At 33.8% G+C, this 22,869-nt stretch overlaps 1 protein-coding gene and 1 non-coding gene across 2 annotated transcripts in view; both read left to right on the top strand.

Annotated features, from left to right (window-relative positions):
* On the top strand, positions 1,886-1,958 carry TRNAR-UCU. Its single transcript has one exon. It is a non-coding gene; the product is annotated as a tRNA-Arg (tRNA).
* LOC105168839 (DExH-box ATP-dependent RNA helicase DExH14) overlaps positions 5,479-22,869 on the top strand; it is a 34,180-nt gene continuing 16,789 nt past the window's right edge. Inside the window, exons 1-27 of the mRNA XM_011089000.2 lie at positions 5,479-5,637; positions 5,762-5,823; positions 6,025-6,199; positions 6,707-7,154; positions 7,261-7,326; positions 7,739-7,843; positions 7,946-8,245; positions 8,760-8,876; positions 8,970-9,029; positions 9,751-9,822; positions 9,889-10,005; positions 10,160-10,321; positions 12,644-12,709; positions 12,850-13,002; positions 13,086-13,169; positions 16,687-16,761; positions 16,864-16,995; positions 17,073-17,138; positions 17,538-17,603; positions 17,686-17,808; positions 19,204-19,353; positions 20,627-20,839; positions 21,846-21,998; positions 22,087-22,311; positions 22,392-22,493; positions 22,577-22,657; positions 22,759-22,839. Coding sequence (XP_011087302.1) covers positions 5,531-5,637; positions 5,762-5,823; positions 6,025-6,199; positions 6,707-7,154; positions 7,261-7,326; positions 7,739-7,843; positions 7,946-8,245; positions 8,760-8,876; positions 8,970-9,029; positions 9,751-9,822; positions 9,889-10,005; positions 10,160-10,321; positions 12,644-12,709; positions 12,850-13,002; positions 13,086-13,169; positions 16,687-16,761; positions 16,864-16,995; positions 17,073-17,138; positions 17,538-17,603; positions 17,686-17,808; positions 19,204-19,353; positions 20,627-20,839; positions 21,846-21,998; positions 22,087-22,311; positions 22,392-22,493; positions 22,577-22,657; positions 22,759-22,839 — 3,561 coding nt within the window. The 5' untranslated portion in view covers positions 5,479-5,530. The remainder of the gene's footprint in view (positions 5,638-5,761; positions 5,824-6,024; positions 6,200-6,706; positions 7,155-7,260; positions 7,327-7,738; positions 7,844-7,945; positions 8,246-8,759; positions 8,877-8,969; positions 9,030-9,750; positions 9,823-9,888; positions 10,006-10,159; positions 10,322-12,643; positions 12,710-12,849; positions 13,003-13,085; positions 13,170-16,686; positions 16,762-16,863; positions 16,996-17,072; positions 17,139-17,537; positions 17,604-17,685; positions 17,809-19,203; positions 19,354-20,626; positions 20,840-21,845; positions 21,999-22,086; positions 22,312-22,391; positions 22,494-22,576; positions 22,658-22,758; positions 22,840-22,869) is intronic.

Here is a 22,869-nt window from a genome sequence, read left to right on the forward strand (position 1 = left end):
GATTTAAATTTAACTCTTTTTGTTTGGTTGTGAAAACATGTGTTGGAGAGTTTTGATGAGAAGATGCTTCTAGGTTTTGTTTGAGAATTAGAGCTAAATGTATGTGTGATGGGAGTAATGCTATATATTACAATTTCTATAGTGATGGATTTCCCTTCTCCTTTTATTTGAAATTAAACTATTGAGTAAAAAATTTAAAAAATTTCTTTGGGGCATAATGGCTATATGTACCATTAGTATAGTAATTTGATGGTTAAGTTTCTAGTTCTCGATTAAAACATCATAACTTTGAATTTTATTAAAAAAATAAATTGATCACTTTATATTAGTCCATTATAAATTGATCATAATTAATTTATAATATTTAAAAAGTGACGGTTAGACTTAGTATATCTAGTGTCTCACTGGTGCTATGGTGATCAAATTAGGTAATATATCCCAATGAGTTCTTGCAAAGGTATAGTTTGCACAATTAAATTCCCCTTATTCAAAACCCAATCTATCTTTCATTTACCAAGACAAAATGTATATTGTATGGTGATTAGATTTTCTTAATGGGCATACATTCATCCTTAAAAGATTAATTATTGAGGAGAATGAATGTCACACTATATAAAAACGTTCAGGATCCCTTTCCTAACGAATGTGGGATGCTAATTGTTATGTTCTCCATCACCTAGTTCATACATACTTTGTGCAGTATAAGAATTAAAGGGTAGTGGTTGAAATAAAAAAATAAATAAATGCTTCTGAAATAAACTTAAATAATGAAGGATTATTTTGTCTCTATGTGTTGAAATAATACTAATTTTTGCTTAATATTTACACTTATTATTTGTTAATATAATTATATTGTTATTTATATTAATAAATTATTGCATATTTATGCCTATTGCAATTAGTTTTTCAAGTTAATAAATAAATAAGTCATAATTCAAATTAAGGAGTCATGTCCCATTCGCTCAGCCTAACAGAGCCAATCCCTACTGAACCAAGTACATTTAACAGACCATAATAGTATCCAACCCAATCCAGTTGTCTTCCTAACGAGGTAATGCCCAAAAACAGTCATATCAGTAGGCCTAGTATCGAACAACAAGCCTGCCATGTCAGTCGTATTCTACACATCATAAGTCAATCACCATAAAAAGTGTTGGTAGGTTGTTTTAGCCATTTTGGATTTGAGTGATGGAAGCCATATGTAACTAACCCCCTATATTATCAGTTAACTTGGTAGATCTCTTGCTCGAAAACTCCAACAGTTGGATTAGCATCATCCTTAAAAGCTAAGCATCCTAAAGATTTTGAGAATATCTTAAACGTCTCCAACCAAATCTCGAATCTTTCAAAATCTTTTTATATAAATAAAGGTCTATGTAAGTCAACAAGTTAACCAAACTAATTAGACTTCTCAAACAGCAAGGTTGCTCGAATTCTCTAAATTTTTCACACCTTCCACATGAATTTTCACACTTTCAGCACTCCATCCCCGAGTTTACAATTCATTTCATCACAATCTCATGTTCAAATAAGATCAAAGCGACAATTAATTTTCAACCACAATTAATCAATATCTATCCTTAAATAGCTATAATAAAAAAATTATTGTTACGATTTTTATCTATGATTCTTGTTTGGGTCACGTCTATAAAAATCATAACTAGTAGCCATTGTGCAATCATAGTTAAAAGTATTACTCATAATTTTTACTTTTAATTATAATAATTAATCGATATTTCTTATGTGATTCTTATAAATTATTTGTCAAATTAATTGTTGGAGGGAGATCTGTTGACGTTTCGTCGGCATATGGGTTTGATGAACGCCCGTTTCTTCTGTCTGACGATATAGGATTAATAAAATAGAGCTCAACTATGAAACAAGAGCGCCCATGGCCTAATGGATAAGGCGTCTGACTTCTAATCAGGCGATTGTGGGTTCGAGTCCCACTGGGCGTGAATGCTGTGATTTGAATTTTTTACTCTTCATACTGTATTATTATTTATGTGTGCAAGCATCTTTATATCTATGAAAAATAAAATTAAATTATTATCTCAAGTTAGATAAATGAATCATTCCAAAAAATTTGTCTCACAATATAGCCCCTAATTTTGCTTTTGGTCGTGTATGGTGTTCTTATTGAATTATTTTTTAAATTTGAAGAACATAAAAATACGTGCATTTGAATTTGAGGGGGGATTTCAAGAAATAATTTTAAATTACTCGAGCTGAAAAAAAATTTGAAATCCATCAATATTGAACAAAACATAATTCAAATCAGAATAAAAAGATTGTAAACCCTTGAAATTTAGACTTATCCAAATAAATTTAAAAGATTGCTTTAAGAATTTGAAATTCATAATTTCAAATCTGTCAACATCGCTTCGTATTAAATCTATATTTATATAATTACAACTTCAAATTGGCATTTAATTTTGTTAAGTGAGTACATAAATCATGAAAATAATACATACAATATGGAGGTAAAATATATCATTACAATTATACAAATAATAATATTTTTTTAATAATTATGTCAAACTATTGTATTTAACTAAGCAATTATTTGAAAGGAGTGGAAGTCCTCTAGCAAGATGCCATGAAAATCAAACGTTGCTTGCTGGTGGAATTGATGGTGTTCTTGCCACATTGGATAAGCAATCATAAGAACAGACTTATTTCCTAAAAAAAATAAAATAAACTCCACCATAAGAATAGACTTTTTAATATTTGGATAAAAATGGCTTCACCATTTTGTTCACCAAAGTAATTAAAAAAAAATGCCCTTCTCATTATCAAAACTTGGATACTTTTTTTAATTAAATGCTGATATAAATATATATAACTGAAAAGTCATATTTGTATACGAATATATAACATTCAATATGTATAAACTTGATTTATCACGTACTTTTAATATTTTGTATCGATCTCTTTTGACTGTGGTGGCTAGTATTAATTTATGTAAAAATAAAATAGAAAATTTAAAAAGAAAAAAGAAAAAAGAAAAAAGGGGTTATGTAAAAAGGATTAAAAAGCTTCTGCGGCCAAATAAGTCTCTTGTTTTTCTCTTATAAGTGGAGAATCAAAGGCAGGTAAAATGTATATTGCTAGTGGTTCTTTTTTTCTTCTTTGTCTTCATCATATGTGAAGATTCTTTGGTCTTTTGATTTAATCAAAAGTCAAGATTCTTTTTCATATATTTTCAATAAATGTTCTATATTGTTGATGTTTTATATTTCGGGTACATGCTTTATTCGTGTAACTGTTAATAAACTAATCACTATGAGTTATATGAAAATAGCCCAAGATTAGATTGGACATAATTTACATAAAAAGGTTGCGGTTTAATCTCGGCTTACTTGGCTATTCGGATAGCCCCTTACGAACCAATTCGTCCTTATTGTTACTGTTTATTTTAGGTTGTATTTGGATTTATATATTTAAAATTTATAGATTTTTAAAATTCTTAATAACAAATTATTCGAATTTGTTTGGATAATTCTAAATTTAAAGGATTTCAAATTCTTCGATTCTAAATTTTTAAACTATATTTTGTTGCATGTCCATAAATTTAAATTCTTTTTAAATGAAGTCATTTAAAATCCACCCATTGAATCCAAATCGTCAAACCAAATGCACCATTAGAGAATTAAGTTTTATTTTCTGCTGGCTGTCTTAGATGGTGATGTTTCAAATTCATCTTGCTACTTGTAACGGCGTCAATGTTGAGGAACATAAGAAGATTTTATTAATATTGTAGTCAGAGTAATAACAATTATCGACGACTAAAATTGAAAAGCATATATCTTAAATCTTTCATTCAAATTCATGGGTAAATTATATTGGTATTCTATGATATTAGGTCAAATTGTACAAAGGCCTTATGTATTTTGAATGATTACAGTTACACTCCTTGAGGGGTGTTAGTGTAATGTTTTCAATGAGTATTTGTGTAAGTTTTATATTGAAATAGGGGTTGTAGTTGCAATTACAACTATAACTTTATGGATATAGTTATAATTTTATAAAAGACATAGTATATTTATGTCGTAAGGGGAAGGAAAAAGAGAAAAGTTTTACGTCTTTTTGTCATTATGAATGATAAATATTTTTTGAATTAGAGCAATAATAAAATTGAAAATAGAGAATAAAGATAGACACACTATCATTATGTTTGGATTTGTGTTTTAGTTGTTTTGTTTTTGTGTTTTGAAAATAGAGAGAGAAAAATAGAGATAAGTGAGTGTGTGTTGAAAATAGATGATATGTTTGGATTTGTGTTTTGGGAAAATTTAAAATATTTTAAAATAAGTGATGTAGGTTTGATATTGGGGTTTGGGAGACAAAAATTACTGTTCATTGTCAAATCATATATTTTTATATATATATAAATATTTTATGTTTAATGTTGTACTTTTGGGAGACAAAAATTACTGTTTGTTGTCACATCATGTCTGTTTTATATTATGTATATATATAAATGTGTATATATATATTATATATAGAAAGTTGAAAAACAGAAAAATACGCAGATAAGGTGTAAAAACACAAAAACAAACATTGAATGTGTTTTATCTTGTTTCGGGAAATGCGAAAACACAAAACCAAACAAAGCCTATACTTTTTGGATCTACACAGATAAAAAATAAAATTCTATGAAAATAGCTTAGTATAGATACAGATCGGGTCGAATTTTTTGTTGTAAAGTCTATTTCATCTTCTACTACATTCAATATATACACGCATATATTTAAAAGTATTTCCCTAAATAAAACATACAATGCTATATTTATACACGTGGCATGTATATGTTGAATGGAATAAAAGTTGAATAAAATTTACAACAAAAAATCCAATCTGAATATCGAGCCCGTGAATATCAGTTATACTCTATTCATTATTAAAACATTGAATTCTGTAAGGACCCGTTTCTTCTCTGAGATGGGATTAAAATGTGATTTGATAACTTTTGTGATATGTACGAATATGATAATATTGTATCATATTTTAGACTGGATAATATTGCAAGTGTTTGAATAGAATAAGGATTTTAATTGGGAAATTAATAAAAATGGATCATTACAAGGTCTCTTGGGTCCCCAGTGGATTATTACAGTGGCTGTGTTTTGAAGCATATATTTATACAAGACAAGATCCAAGCTTCATTTGAGGTTGACAGCAAGTGCCTTAACCAGGGTATTATCGTATTTTCATTCGTTTATCATTATATTAGCATGCCATATTTTTTGTCAGTATTCAATAAAAATATAATTTAAATATAGAATTAAATATTTTTAAATACTTTGAATTTAAAATGATTCAAACAAATTAGAATAATTTTACTATTAGGAATTTTAAAGCCAATCGATCCAAACGTGATCTTAATTTCGAATAAGTCCACTGGGCCGAATCACAAGATCCATATGCCCAAACCCGCTTCACAAATCTATAAGTACAAAACCCCACAACACTCGGAACAGTCTTACCATTTCTTGGTCTGCACACACACGCCCAAATTATACCAAACATGTTGCTGGAGCTTCCGCGGTTAACCAATTCTCTTCGGCTACCTTTTGATGCTGATCAAGCCTATCTCAACCGGAAATCCTACCTGCGAAACCTCAGTCGCCATAGGTATGTATATGCATATGTAAATGCTGATGAAAATTAGAGTATTTGATCTTTTTTTATTTTTTATGGTTGGAGAGGTGATCGTTCCGATACTTGATTGACGTTTGAGTAATGTTTGGTGCATTAGCTCTGCAGCTTCTCCGGGAGAATGGGAGCTCGCTCGTAAGATTATTTATCGATGGGATGAAGGTAGTACTGCACTCTCTTGAGCTGTATATGATGAGTGTCTACTTATTTAGACGGTTTTGGGAATTTAAATGGATTTTTGTTGTTGCTGTTGGTTAACTGTTATTTATACCTCGTGGATGAGGTTAAGATATGAGTTTTAGCATGTCATCTTTTTTGTCTATTTGTATTAGTTATGTATATGTCATGTATATTGTTCTGCAGCTACTGTAGAGGTGCGGCAGTTGTACAAGCAATTTATTGCAGCAGTTGTCGAGTTGATGGGTGGTGAGGTGGTGTCCGAGGAGTTTCAAGAAGTGGCATTGAATGTTTATAGACTGTTTAGTGCGGCTTATGGATCTGAAGAGGATGACGGTGACAAGAGAGTTTTGGCAAAACGGTAAAGTCATCTTAATTCTCTGTTGATAGAAAAATTCAAAGTTGACAATGCAGCATATGATATGTTTTTCTTTAGGATATAATGATAAGAGAATCAGCATCCATAGATATTCTGTTATGGTCCTCAGTTATGACAATGCAGTTATGTCATACAGGTGACATGGTTCCCATGCATTGCTACTTTTTCAGGGTCATTCAGATTTTTCCTAACTAAAACTTTAGGACTTTCAAGTGGCTTCTAGGTTTAGTGAACTATGTCTGGAAGAAGAAAAAGAGCGAAATGAATGGTATTATTTGAACACAGACTAAAACTTGATATTCAAAGTTGAGATTCGTCAATCACGTTATTTGGTGGTATGTTTGTTGAGTCATTTGCAATGCCACTTTAATCCTTGTGCTCGCAATATACTTATACATGGTTCAAATCCTGTTTGGGCATTTCTATAGAACTTTGAGTATTATAATAGTGATGTCTATAATACATATGTAGAATTTTCATGTGATTCAGGTTTGAGCTGCAAAAACTCATTGGTCATACTATTCCTGATGCAAACATATTGAAAGTTGCATCATTGGTGGAGAGGCTTTCTGCTTTACAGAAAAATGAGCATGGGACTGTTTACTTACCAGAATTGGTGAGTGAAGGTAGTGAGGACTTGGAATTTGGAGCAGACCTTGTATTCCGACCTCCTGCTCGCTTTCTAGTTGAGATTTCTTTGGAAGATGCAGAGAATTTGGTGGAGGAAACTAGCACATCATCCTCTAATCATGACAGATGGTCTGATTATGGTGCCTCTGCAAATTTCCATCCTTCCGATTGCGAAGGGAATTTTGACCTAGAGTGGTTGCGGGATACATGTGACAGAATTATCAGGGCAAGTAGTTCACAGCTTCCTCGTGATGAATTAGCAATGACCATTTGCCGGATTCTTGATTCAGAAAAACCTGGTGATGAGGTACACCTACCATATTGATTATAATTTGCTCTCATCTCTCAGCTGTGCTGCCTTTTTAACATATGAGTCACCGGGTTCTTACTTAATTATGATTTAAATATGGAAGATTGCTGGAGATTTGCTGGATCTTGTTGGTGATAGCTCGTTCGAAACTGTTCAAGACCTTGTCATGGTATGGATAATGATATAAAAATTGCTCGCTTACTTGAATTATCTTTTCTTCTTTGGCGATATCCCAGTTCCTTTCAGACTGACCTTTCAAAAAGTAATAGGAATCTGAGAACTTATTGTGTCAATGCTTCTAGTTTCTGGGAATGCAAGAATTTATTTTGTCAATGCTTGTAATTTTACTTCAAAAACATTGGACTTGATATCCTATTGATACAATTTCCACCACAATAAATTTCATCTCTATAGTCATAAAGATCATTAAGCAATCTGGTGCAAGATATAATCCATGTAATATATGCTAGTAAAATGGTATAAAGTAATCAATTGAATATAGTAGTTCATGCTGCTTTAGGGAAGATTGATATTTTGTTTTATTTTCTGACACCCCCCTCCCTCTCTTGTGGTACTTTCAGCATAGAAAGGACCTTGTTGAGAGTATCCATCGTGGACTACTCGTACTCAAATCTGATAAATCAACATCAAACACGCAAGTGCGGTTGCCCAGTTATGCTACTCAGGTAATAAAGTATTTCCTATTGTTTGTTGCTTTTGAACTTTGATCTTCCATGGTGATTGCAATATTCAATTAGACATGTAGAATTAGTTTTCCATGTATTCAGGTAACTGTTCAAACGGAGTCTGAGCGGCAAATTGATAAACTTCGGCGCAAGGAGGAAAAGAAGCATAGACGTGGAACTGATCATGGGATTGAGAATGAATTGTCTTCTTTGTCTTTTAGTTCCTTACTTCAAGCAAGTGAGAAGAAAAATTTCCTTGATGACATTGTGGGGCATGGAGATGGGACCCAGTTTGCTGCCACAGCCCTTCCTCAGGGCACTGTGAGGAAGCATTACAAGGGATATGAAGAAGTCACTGTTCCTCCTACACCAACGGCACCAATGAAACCTGGGGAGAAGCTGGTATGTCTAATCAATAGTTATGCAGTAGAATATTTTCACTAGAAGGGTGATGGATTCTCATCTAGTGGTAATTGAAATGAATGTTATTTCATGCTTGTTGTGCTTTTCTTTTGCTTCCTTCTTTATTCCAGACTGTAGGGGCATATGCTTGCTTCACAAGTGTACATATGCACTACATGCATACATATATACATATATGCAAACCTATATATATATATATTATATTGTATATAATTGTATTGTGTACATATATTTGGTCCCGTGTGAATCTTTTTCTCTTGTTGTATAAATTTTAGAGACATGTGCATGCAGACATTTATCTATCTGCAATGTCTACTTGTTAACATGATTCAGCTTAAATATATAGTTTTCCTATTGGACGATTGCTTGTTTAGATATGGTGCTCAAGTCTCTGGTTTAATTTAAATTCACTTTCTAATCCTGAAAAAGATGACATGTGGTGGAGGTTTCAATGTAATGGTTCAATCATTTAGTTTCTATATATTGATGACAGATTGAGATAAAGGAGCTAGATGACATTGCACAAGCTGCTTTTCATGGTTACAAGTCTTTGAACCGGATTCAGAGCAGAATATTCCAAACAACTTACTATAGTAACGAAAACATACTGGTGAAGCAATCTCCATGTTATATGCTTTACTTAAATTATTCCAGCACAGTAGAGCCTTTTATATCTCAGGAATAAAAAATCATTTGCTTTCAGGTATGTGCACCAACTGGGGCTGGAAAAACAAATATAGCTATGATTTCTATTCTACACGAGGTACACACAGTAGTTCTTCCTTTCTCCTCTCCTGTGATATATGCCTTTTGTTTGAAAGGTACTTTTATCCTTTATGACTTCTACACAATTAGGGGGAGGGGTGAGGGGGAAGGAAATGGGGTGAGTGAAATGTTCCTTAACGGAAGCAGATAAATGATATCAGACAGTAGATTGATTAAATACCAATAGTCCACAAGAGAAAATGAAGGACAAAATTATATGGTGCAGCTCAACAAGGCTTCTGTAAATGAGAAAATGCTGAAGTATAATTAATATCTGGGCTTGATTGACTTCTTCTAGTTGTCTAATTGATTATAAATAAGCGGGAATTCTTTGGTGCCTTAGTAACTTAAATTGACTTCGATTTAAGCAATTTTTCTCTCTGCTAGTTGACTTCCATGTGTCTTGGAGTGCTTGTCAGCCTCGCATCTGCTATTCTGGATTATGTGCCTTCTTTTGTCACTTAAAGGCCTAAGGGAGAAGAAAGCTACTGGCTAAACATACACCATTCAAACGAATACTCTTCTTTTCTTGTTCCTTATGTACATGGGATTTTTCCTGTATCTTTGGCTCGCTCCTCATATATAATCAAATATGATTTTCCACTTTTTTGCACTTGGATGACTTAGGCGAAGCGAGTTCCACAAGCCTACTTGTATTTGATCTTTGCTTGATAAATTTGCTCCTCAAAAAAATTGCCTTTGATAAAAAATGTGAACAGATTGGACAACACTTCAGAGATGGCTATCTGCATAAAGATGAATTCAAGATAGTTTATGTTGCTCCTATGAAGGTAAAGTTTTTCATATTTTTTATCAGAATCTTCTATAATTGCTAATATTTGGTCGGTCCTTTCTAGGCATTAGCTGCAGAGGTTACATCAACCTTCAGCCATCGATTATCCCCTTTAAATGTAACTGTGAGAGAACTTACTGGTGATATGCAACTCTCCAAGAATGAACTCGAAGAAACTCAGGTTGTATGTTATTCATGTGAATGCATGTGTGATTATATATATATATATATATATATTGGCAATCATAAGTAAAAAACGTTGTATAATTTTGCTTGAATAATCTGTAGGGTGCACTCATATACTTCTCGCATTTCTTTTTCTTTTAATGAGTCAGATGATTGTTACAACTCCTGAAAAGTGGGATGTAATTACTCGTAAAAGCAGTGATATGTCACTCTCAATGCTTGTGAAGCTCCTGATCATTGATGAAGTACATTTGTTGAACGATGATAGAGGTCCTGTAATAGAAGCATTAGTAGCTCGCACTCTTCGTCAGGTAAGGCATGGTATATCAGTTGGATTTTGTTAAAATTGTTGTAAACTATAACTGATGTCCCGATTCCTTCCTGCATTAAACCAAAAAAATTGCTACCATGAAGCAGAAATTTCTTACATATTCCTATAAAAGACAATGTGTCCTTTTAAGAACTTAGAGAATTTCGGTAATAAACATTCTGCTTTTCTTATTATGAGCCAAGAAGGTAAACTATATTGTCCTTTAACTCTAAGTTCCTATGGTCTTTTCTCGAGTGTGGTTATAACTTAAACCCAGTTGTATTCTTAGATCAACATAGATAAGACTCTTTGTATTTGCTGGATTTCGAGGCTTTATTGATATAATCAAGTTTTTTGTTTGATGATCAAGGGATTAGGAGTTCCAAGTTTTTTCTCCTCTTATTGTCACAATTCGTGTTAAAGTTACACAAGTGTCACATTTGGAGAATAATCATATAGACATTTTCATGTAATTTGCTTTTCCTATATTGAGAATAATCCGATGATTATTGAATTTTGAGCCCCTACATTGCCTAAACTATTCAGAGGGGTATTGTTAGAAACAGTGGTCAGTTATATTTGTTTTTTCGAGTTTGTTAATATTTGTTCTCATTAATGCATATGTTTACATATTTTTCTACCCTAACTTTTTGCATCTGACCTGGATGTGGGATTAGCAATTACTGATCAACAAGATATAAAGTTGTAGGACGATGGACCTTATTTGTGTACAAGATGTTACCAACTTTGTTTGGAGTCCTAAAATTGAAGATAACCTTTTGATATTAATAGTAATGTGGAAAGCTCAAAGGTTGCAGGGTTTGCTAATTCTAAAGCAGAAATTATCTCAATATTTGCCCCAAGATAAGACTTTCTAGAAAGTTACTAAACATAGCCACCTTATGATGCAGAATAAAATTTTCTGAGGAAACGCCTTGCTTTCAATCATTTGGACAAAGTCGAGTTGGCAGTTTAACACATATATGGTCCTACTATTTCCTGGATAGTTGAGATCATACTGACAGTATTATTATAAGGACAGTTCTGTCTGTGCACAGACTCTTTTTGTAATTTCTATCTTCTCTAGGTAGTTCATTCTATTTCTAAGTTATTTCAACTACTTAGTTTCAGAAATGTAATCAGGTATATTGCCCTTATTGTCTCTCGTAAAACCATGGTTTTGCACCAGTGCCAGCCACATATGCTCCTGTTAACCAGATGATGCACTCTGTGGATAGTCGAGAACATATCCAGTCAAATAAAATCCTACCAGGAAAACAAACCACTTTGACTGCCAAACTACAGGAAACGAAACTTCTTGGCAAACATATAAGAAAAGGAAAAGACAGCAACATTACAACTTTCAGGTTTCCAAACTAGTTGAAGAGAAGGGAATTTTAAACTTACAAAATTTATTAAAACATAATCAATGATAAATATTTTATCTATGTTTGTGCTGTCGTATTTTGTGTTAAGTTAATTTATTTTACTATTTTTCACTACAGAAAAACTATACGAGTTCAGTACTTACAAAGAATATTTTGGACAATTAAAACACAATCTTTTCTTATGTCAAAACCGATTAACAAGAACTATCTATAATTATCACAGACTAGATTTTCCCTAATCACATTTAGATACTAGAAACAATATGTTAATGATCACAATTCACAACTTAAAATAACAAGTAATCTTTTAAATAAAATATACTCATATGATGATCAATGTGAATGTAGATTAAATTTGTTGGGCGTATGAACTCCATCAGAACCCAAAATCCAAATCAATACATCATTATCTCGCCACACTTTTTGTTGGATCCTGAAATCTTATGCTACTTGTATCATGTAAAATTGTCGCCCCAAGCACCATAAATTACATTGTGTCTCTGTGACAATATTTGTCATTCCTAGATTTGTAGCTGTGTCAGATTGATCATTGGAACCTTTTCATTTGATTCCATATCCCCATGTCTCCTTTTCTCTTTGGACTCTTTTTTCCTCTGAACTCTTCCACAACACATTAACTACTGAACTAAATATCTGCAAATAAGTAAATATGAATATCTTCAACATTTCATGATTAAAAAACTGCAAATTTGGTTTGTATATGTATCTTCGAAAGCTTCACATCGGAGCATCCTCTTTCGAGGTTCAGTTTTCATATTACACATTGATAACACATAAGGGTGGTTATCAAACTCTACTATCTCTAGATATCTTATTTGGTCCATCATGCATATATAAAATAAGTGGTTTCATATGTTTGCTTTCAGATACTTGCTAGTCTCCTTAAATAACACTACTGTTTGTGTTTCGTGCAGGTTGAATCCACACAAAGTATGATACGCATTGTTGGCCTTTCTGCCACTCTACCCAATTATTTGGAGGTAGCATGCTTCGGCTTAGTGTAATTATTATTTAAGAACAACCATTTGGTAGAATAAAATTGCAAGTTGTTTTCCACTTATATGGATTAATACTGTCCTTCCTCATGATCTTTATATATATACACTTTTGCAAAAGTTAGGTTGCACAGTTTCTGAGGGTAAATCCAGAAACAGGCCTATTCTTCTTTGATTCAAGCTATCGCCCAGTACCACTTGAGCAGCATTACATCGGGATTTCTGAGCACAATTTTTTAGCTCGTAATGAGTTGATGAATGAAATATGCTACAATAAGGTTGGATTTACATGATGAATTGCTAATTTGCAATGTAATAGCTGGTAGCAGGTGTATCACTAGTGTTGTACTTTTTCTTCCAGGTTGTTGATTCACTAAGGCGAGGACATCAGGTCATGGTTTTTGTTCATTCACGGAAAGACACGGGGAAAACAGCTGACAAACTGGTACATAACATTGTTTCTCATAAATTCTTTGAAAATGTCATGCTAGTTTTGGAACTTGGATTTACTGAATGGAACAATCAGAAGCTTTTTTTTTTTCTTTTTTTCATATTTGAATTTGAAGAAAATTAGAAGGAGATACTGATCATGGAAGTCATTTGTTGATTGATATATATTTCATTTCTCTTTTTGTGATACTTCCGTTTAATAAGTTTTGTGGTTTGACAATTCTGCCCAGAACATGAAATCTAGTTCTGATGCTTTTCCTTTCCCATTCAATTCCTAAATCAACACGGAGCTTCAGTTTTAAGTAGTCCTTGATGTGGGCAAAATGGTTGGAGAAAAAAAGAATGAAAAGGATTCATTTGGTTGGAGGATCTATGTCATTAGAGTTGAGAAATTCCACTGCCTTAAGAAATTTTAGGAAGTTTAAAGTGAGAAAATAAAAGAACTTGAGAATACATTTCTCAGCCAAAAATCGCTTGTGAACTTCATTAAGGGGCTTTGCTCAGAAGTGCCTGTCATTTTGGATTTGCAGATAAAATGAAATGAGGTAATTCACTAATGGTATTATAAAACCACCCTTTACGGGAAGGCACATGCATGTAGGGCAATAAAGGTTACTGTTGAAGAATGATATGGTCGAGACATAAAGGTTACTGTTGAAGAATAGTCCTTCGGGTCCACAACTAAAGGCGCCTCTTTCCTTTCTGATAGCATGGACAGTGTCTTAAATTTCAAAGTAGCAATTCGTTTCAAAATGTATCCTAATTTACAGTGACTGCCTTTTAGTTTCAGCCATAGTAGTTAGTGGCGTACGGCGCATAATGGCGCCAAGGGCTCCTGGAGCCATGCCGCATGGCGTGGCGCCCGCCTTTTCGAAGGATGGTGCAAATATGAGAAATAATATATATATTTATATAATTAGTATTATGTTGACTAGTTTAATTTATAAAGAGTTAAATAAGACATATAAAACAACAAATTCAACATAACAAAACTTCATAAACTAAACAATACATACAGCCTTATAGTTGAATTACTGAAAGTGTGAAACTGAAATTTCATAGCATACTTATATCATTAAAACATATGAAAAACTGGTGATTTTAATTTATATGTATACTTAATTAAAGAAGTAAATAACATAATCATAGACTACTAGTCTACAAACAATTACATAATTAAATCAAAACAGTAATAGTCTAAAGTTCTAAATAGAGAGAAAAAAAACCGGAGGTCCAGTCACGCAGCAGCAGCTCAACTCAACAGTGAACAGCAGCGGCAGTGGCAGACTACTATAGAAGAGAAGAACTGAAGAAGAAGATGCAGCCGCAGAGGAAGAAGAGAACCGAAGAAAGAAGAGGCGCGAATGAACAGACTCATGCATGCAGAATATTTATATCTGCTGAAATCCCCTTATTTATTAGAGTTTTTTTTTTTTTGATGGGCCCAGGTCGCCCAACCAGCCGCCCAGGTGCGCGCCATGGCCGCGAATGGCGCGAGGGCTGCGCCTCGTGCCATGGCGCGCGCCGTAACTACTATGGTTTCAACCACTAACTTGGGAAAAACTTTGAAGATCCATGTGAATCTTGTATTTGAACTCTTGTAAAACTCATTCCAAATTAAGACTTCGAATATCCAATTTAGGAGAATTATTAGTCAACAACTTCTTGGAGATGAATGCAATGGAGGCTCTGTCTTGTCTTTATACAATGCGTCAAGGTGGGCGTCAAAACAGAAAAGAAATTCCCTTGTCGTCCAATATCACGTTTTTGGCAACTTATTGAACAATGTATTTGCAGCTACCTAAAAAGATTGTGTTTGGTTCCATTTCCCGAGTGTTTTGTTTTGTGTTTTGGAGATAGAGAGAGAAAAATAGAGATAAATAAGTATGTGTTGAAGATAGATTCTATATTTGGATTTTTTTTAGAGGTAATTTAAAATATTTTAAAATAAGTGGTGCAGGTTTGATGTTGGGAATTGAGAGGCAAAAATCACTGTTCATTGTCATATCATATTTCTTTTATATATAAATGTGTATATATATAAATATTGTATGTCTAATGTTGTATTTTTGGGAGACAAAAATCATTGTTCGTTGTCATATCATGTCTCTTTTATATTATATTTATATATATAAGTGTGTATATATATATATTATACATAGAAACTTCGAAAACAAAAAAACACACAGAGGTGTGTCTTGTCTTGTCTCAAGAATTGCCCAAAATTGAAACTGAACATTATGTTATGTTGTGAGCCTTGTTTTCCCAAATTGGCCACTGTTATTATGTTACTGTGATGTCTTGTCATTTTTATTATAAGGCTTGGACCGGAAAGAATTGGTTTGTCAGGTCAGAAGACAACTCTCAACATTGTGAAATCACTTTTGCAAGAAGCATACAGTAAACATTTAATAAATGATCAAAATCCATTGAATCAAGGTGGCAGCTTCTATTATTCCAAGATGTAGACAGAGGTAGTTGGAAGTTAGTGATTAGTGGGATCAGATTAACACACTCAACTTTAATGAGATGGGCAAAAGCAAATCTTAGCAAAAAGAAATCTCTGCATCTGTTTTAACAGAACTCAAGAAAATTTACAAAAAATAAAAATTGCAAGGTCAGCAGGGTTATCTCAACTAAGAAATTGAACTGTGAGTACTAAACACTATCTTTACATGCATAATCCAACAAACATCTAGCCTCTTTACGTGAAAATGAGATAAAAATAAATGGTAGACTAGTTATAGAAATGAGTAGAGTATGGGACATTGCAATTACTGCACTATATTTCAATTAGTCTTGGATCATAAAAGACAATGTATCTATTCAAATGGTCCTTTTCAGCTTTAATAGGCTAGATTTTGTGTGGAACTTGTGTACTGGTTTGAACTGTTCCTAGGTTGAATTAAATTCCCAGAATCAGGAACTAGAAAATTAACTGGAGGTACATCACGGAAATGATCACTGAGTTAATATTCCAACTATGCTAGCCGATTTTGGATGTTATATGAAAAGTAAGATGCTGTAGGTTTTGATGAAAAGTACATCTGACTTCTTTGCCGATTATACATCTGCATTCTTAGCTGTTAACATTACTTTGAGGTTTCTCCACTGTGTTGGATCAGGGGTACAATTGTAAAGTTCTAGTGGAACCTAGTGAGCAAAAGTCGTCCTGCTTTTATAAAGAATTTTTTTTTCATGTAGCTATAGCTGATTATCAAACCCATTCCTGATGAGTTTAAATAGTTTTGGACATAATCTTAAAGATTCAACTGGACCTTGCATATTACAAATAAAAATTAAAAGAAGTTTGTAAATGATGATATCATTTTTTTTTCCATACAAACATACAAGTTTATGTATGTAAGTGAGCAATTTGTTATATATTATTTGGAAGGACACCGTAATTAATATATAGATATGCTGTTTTATGAGCTCCTTGCATGGCATATTGTCATATAGGTCATAGATTGCTTCTGCTTTATAATCTTATCGCGTGGCATGATGCACAGGTTGAAATGGCTAAAAGACATGAGGACTTTGATCTTTTCACAAATGCTTCACATCCTCAGCAGGGACTTATGAAGGCAGGGGACTTTCATTGTTTTGTTCCATATGAAATCCTTCCTATGTAAAGTAAATGTTTCTGTTCTAATATTCATCCTTCTGAATGAATTCGTGCTATTCAGAAGGAAGTTTTGAAGTCCAGAAATAAGGAGCTCGTCCAACTTTTTGAATATGCTGTTGGCATTCATCATGCTGGAATGCTACGTTCTGACAGAGGCCTCACTGAACGACTCTTCTCCGAGGGGCTTTTAAGGGTATGTTGCTCACATTTCAACTATCTTCTTACAATTTATAATTTTCTTCATCTAAAGTACATTTTTTTTGTTGTTAGGTGCTTGTTTGCACTGCAACTTTGGCATGGGGAGTGAATCTGCCAGCTCACACTGTGGTGATTAAGGTTGTTCCACTTTGAATTTTACTTTACTGATATGTTTGCTGCTATCTAACCTGGTTATAGACGAGAGTATAGCACTTCTGCCTGCAGTCTAGGTAGACTGATATTTCGCTTCTTATCATAGTCTCTTGCCTAGTTTCGTCCTCTTTCTCTCTCTTGGTGGTTTCATGGAGGAACTGTTTTCTTGGTTCCATGAAATGCTTGTCCAGTCCCCTTGAAAATTAAGTTTTGGCATGCATCGTTTTCACTTCATGTGTTGTAGACTAATTTTTCCCCTTTGAACTTCACCAAAACGATCAATCACTTCTGCTAGAGTTGAACACGTCTTTTGTAATGACTCAAATTTTAGTTTATTGTGGAGCCCTCAGCCCTTTACTGGTGTTTATGCTTGTTTTATACCAGGGAACTCAAATATATGACCCAAAGGCTGGTGGGTGGCGAGATCTAGGCATGCTTGACGTTATGCAGGTAGGATCTACCTGATGTTGCTTTACAGATGTTTTTTCAAATACTGCGATATGCTCTTCTGAGGTTAAAAACCCTTCTATAGATATTTGGGCGTGCTGGAAGGCCACAATTTGACAAAAGTGGTGAAGGCATCATAATTACTAGTCATGACAAATTAGCCTATTATTTGCGACTTTTGACAAGTCAACTTCCTATTGAGTCTCAGGTAAATGACTGCTTGTGTCTCTCCTTTACTCTGAGATTTTCATTTGTTAGTAATGTCAATCCTGAACTTTAAACCTGTGAAGCTGCAAATCAATAACATTTGAATAAAAACACTTTCACTTAATTCAACAAAATAAAGAAGGGACTGATATATTCATAGAAATTCCAATTTATATTCTGCTATTTCAGTATAACTGAGCCTAGTTCATGAAGTGGAAATTACACTTTTGTACCCACTATTAGGTTAATTAATCATAATTTAAGAAATTTAATGGTAGAATGAATTGAAGACCATGTTGATAAGATAATGATTCGCCTTTTAGGGGATATCCACTTAGCTGATGGGATCCACAAGCTCTCATTGAAATCATGGTTGAGTCCAAATAGTTTCATATCCCTGACTAATCAAAAGGGGTAATAACAAGGAGTTCAGAGAATGATTTATTTCCTATAATCAAAAGGGGTGATAACAAGGAGTTCTCAGAATGATTTATTTCCTATAATCAAAAGGGGTGATAACAAGGAGTTCTCAGCTGGTTTGTTCATGCTAGATTATTTATTTTATTTCCTAGTTCTAAGAATCAAACCCAGCAGTTTTGCATCATAGTTCTAAAGATGCAGGATGAAATTAATTGCTTCAAGGAACCTTGCATAATCAGTTACTGATCAATAGATTCATCATATCATTGATTGAACTTCTGCTGTCATAAGGAAAATAAGATAAACGGATACTCTTCTCTTTTCATCTATAAAGTTGGACATGGCTTCATTTAGCAAAACCAAGGGTTGGTAGCCCTTTCTAAAGGTGATTGCTCATCGTAGATGTACTATCATTAAGATTGTTCTCATCCAATCTATGATCAAGGATTTACTTCCTAGTCTGTTGACCAGATTCTCCATCCCCTCAAAATGAGACAAGTGAATGAGAAACTGCCAGACATCATTTTGTGTAAGACGGAGTATTTTGATTAATAGAGGTTGCTTAAGATATAATTTGACCTCCTAGACCTATAGACTTTGCAAAGGCTGTTATTACCAGATTGCCATGCCTTTTATAAAGTCAGATCTATCATATGTAATAGCTATATATATTTTATCTTTTCATCTTGTCATAAGACACTGGAAACATTCAATACAATTTGGAGCAAGAAAACAGGTGAGGGACTAGGTTGATAAGTGAGAAGCTCACGTGACGTTCGGAGGTTTTATTTGTTATAGTTATTATCCTCTAGTCCAGTAATTATTGATAAAATTCTGTTTCTTATTATTTTGAAACATTAGTCCTCTGATTCCTTTGGTTCATGTAAAATGGACCAAGTGGCCAACCAGTGCACAAAACTTTATTTGAATTATATTTGATGTAACATTTTCCTAATTCCTACATCTTATTCCACAGTTCATCAACTCCTTGAAAGACAACTTGAATGCTGAAGTGGCATTGGGCACTGTGACAAATGTTAAAGAAGCTTGTGCTTGGCTAGGTTACACATATCTTTTCATAAGGATGAAAATGAATCCGCTGGCATATGGCATTGGATGGGATGAGGTATATTCCAGTTTCATATATTTTTTTTATTATTATAATTAAACATACTTGTGTGCTGTCCTTGTGATTGTTCATCTCTGCTCTCCTCCCTTGGAGGCCATTCTTCCCGTCCCTCAAAGGCAAAAGGACAAGAGGCCAAAAAGAAGAAAGGCGATTGGAAAGCCAGTGATATTAGTCCTTAATCAGATAATTTGTGTGTATATCATCGAGCGGTGCAAGTTAGTGATTTCAGTTCTCTTAAATTATGTGCAAACAACATAAGATCTGGTATAATCATGCTAAAGTTTGGTATTACTGCTACCTTGAAAAGGATGAGATTTGATTTCACTTCACTATGATATTCGCTTATTGCTGGAGGCTTACACGAGCCACATTAAAAGATCTCCTTCTAATTTTCCAGATTTTCTTTGCTTCATTAACAAGCTTAATGTTTTTGCTAGAAATATCCTTCTGTTCTCAAATTGGTTTCATTAGCCCCTAACTCCAGGCCTATGATCATATCTTCATGCACCTTATCCATTTGTAAGGGGTAGGTTTTGATTAATTGATGATTTGTTCTATTGTAACTAGTTTGGGAATAAATTGCTGCTTGGTTCCAAACAATGAGGATTAGTTCTTAACTGAGGTTCTCCAACGGCTAGAGTTGACTTTTACTTTAGATTTCTCTTCCATGTGCTAGTGATATGTTAGCCCCAGTGCTAGCAGTAAGTGCTCCAAAATTGGCCTGCTTGTTTGCTTAAATGTTTGGCTGCATTCCAAACTAGTGTTTCACACTTGAAATATCATAGAATATTACCCATAAAACTCAATAAAGCATGTAAAAAAGCTGATCAATAAATGCAAACAGCTTTAGGATTGCAACCTCTTGGCATGTTGAGTATATTAAATAATAGGCTATTATAAACATCAAATGACATATCATGTGATCCTAGAGAGTGCCTTTTCTTACTATATCCCTCTTAAGCTTGATACTGTTCATGCTACTCCTGAATCAGTTGGCCTTTACAATTTCTCAATTTCTTTACCACATGGAGTGCCATTCCGTCATGCTATCTATATAGTGTTATAGAACTTTTGCCATCTCACTTCAAATGGGAACAGGAAAATTCCTATTTTCATTGTTTCAGGATTACAAATATCTATATAAACATTAGAAAATTTGGATCATGATTTCATAATTATCGCGAAGGGTAAGCATATGGTATTTAAGTTTGCTCCATGGAACCTCTGTGTCTCCATCTGTATTGATTAAATTAAATTACGAATATGGCAGGTCATTGCAGATCCTTCATTGAGCCTGAAACAAAGAGCTCTGGTATCAGATGCTGCGCGTGCTCTCGACAAGGCAAAGATGATGCGCTTTGATGAGAAAAGTGGAAACTTTTATTGTACTGAGCTTGGTCGTATTGCTAGCCACTTTTACATTCAATATTCTAGTGTTGAGACTTACAATGAAATGTTGAGACGCCATATGAATGATAGTGAGGTAATTCATCACCTTGTCTGGCTTTTTATGCATCATTCTATGGCCAAGAAGTTAATGAACCATTTATCAACTTGCTCCTTTATTACGTAAACTTTCTATAATTATTTTATCTGGTACTTCTGTATTTTTCCTGAATTTGTCATATACTGTGTTTGTAGACTCTTTTCTGTTTCTTTTCAAGGTGTGAAAATACTGGGATGAAAGATCAGTTAGCCCTTATTAGTGTAGTTTTACACTGTGCTGGCCTTCAAAAATAAGCTAGAAGGGTCTCATATGAAATTGGGGTTATGGAGACACATTGGAGAATATATTGAATTTGAGTATTAACTTCAGACGCCCTCTTGCTAACATTTCTTCTTTTATGTGAAAATATGCTTAAAAGTAACTGTCATTCTAAAATTGTAGACATGCTGTATAGTGTAAAATGTATTTTTGTCTTTACACATCCTTCAAAGAATTTCAATGAGCTTATCTTTTTCTGGAAGTTGATTATCATCGGTGCTTATACCTAGTTTTGAAATGCCTATGTAATTGATTCAAATATAAAGATTACATTATGGTTGTTTATGTTCAAAATTTTTTGAAATGCTGGACGCAAAAGGCAAAAAATTGTTTTGGATGTTTACAGCTTTGAACAAGTCCTGGAAATTTTCACCATTTAAGCTAGATCTTATTTTTCTTATTTTGCCCGTTCAAATGTAAACTTAGCTGTAGAACTGTGTAGGGTGATGGGATCTTTTTCTCTGCACTCGAATTAACAGCTGGCTTGATTGGTCAGAATTACAACGATAGAGAAAATTAGACAAGCAATGGCAGTCTTGTGATGAGAATGTTCGAATGATCTTGGCTCAATTGTCGTATCACATTTCTTTCTTTTCTTCAGCTAAGCAGAGTTGCTGTTGGCAAGCATTGCATCCCAACGGATGCCACTGCTTTATGGATTATTTCTTTGATCAAAGTGTATCATTTTGGATAACCCAAGTGGTTAATTTTTCTTGCTTGGTAGGTGATTGACATGGTTGCCCATTCTTCTGAATTTGAAAATATTGTTGTTCGAGAGGAGGAACAAAATGAGCTGGAAACATTGACTCGTACATGCCCCTTAGAAGTTAAGGGTGGTCCATCAAGTAAACATGGAAAAGTGTCGATTCTTATTCAGGTTGGTGGCCCTTACTACCTGATAAAACATGTACTTGAAGAAAAAGAGACCCTTATACTATGATTATGAATTAAATTTTTTCTTGCAGTTGTACATATCCAGGGGTTCAATTGATACTTTTTCACTAGTTTCTGATGCATCATATATTAGTTCAAGCTTGGCTAGAATTATGCGGGCCTTATTTGAGATTTGTCTGCGGAGAGGATGGAGTGAGATGTCTTCCTTCATGCTGGAGTACTGCAAAGCTGTGGATCGTCAAGTTTGGCCCCACCAACATCCGCTCAGACAATTTGACAGAGAAATTTCAACAGAAGTTTGAACATCACCTCTCTTACTTTAGGGTAATTTAGGTAAAATTTTCTGAAAAAGCTCTTATTTTACATTCCGTTTCAGGTACTGAGGAAGCTTGAAGAAAGAGGTGTGGACTTAGATCGCCTATATGAGATGGAGGAGAAAGACATTGGAGCTTTGATTCGCTATGCACCTGGAGGAAAGGTGCTTTTGTTACTGACTTGGATTAGATTTCCTTTTTGTGTCAATTTATTGAGCACAAATTTTGACTTCCCTTTACATTGTAGTTGGTCAAGCAATACTTGGCGTATTTCCCAATGGTCCAGTTATTTGCTACAGTAAGTCCAATCACAAGGACTGTTCTAAAGGTAATAACAAGCTGGTAACATTTTGAATTTTTTTTTCAGAGATCAAATATTTTGTAAACCCTTAAATTGTCAAACTAAGCAACAATACTGCTTCATGTTAGGTTGATTTGACTATTACTCCTGAGTTCGTCTGGAAGGATCGGTTCCATGGTACTGCACAGCGCTGGTGGATTTTAGTTGAGGTGCTTCCTTGCTAATTGGATACTTTTTAT

This window comes from Sesamum indicum, linkage group LG8 (assembly GCF_000512975.1).
Source record: "Sesamum indicum cultivar Zhongzhi No. 13 linkage group LG8, S_indicum_v1.0, whole genome shotgun sequence".
NCBI classification, from domain to species: domain Eukaryota; kingdom Viridiplantae; phylum Streptophyta; class Magnoliopsida; order Lamiales; family Pedaliaceae; genus Sesamum; species Sesamum indicum.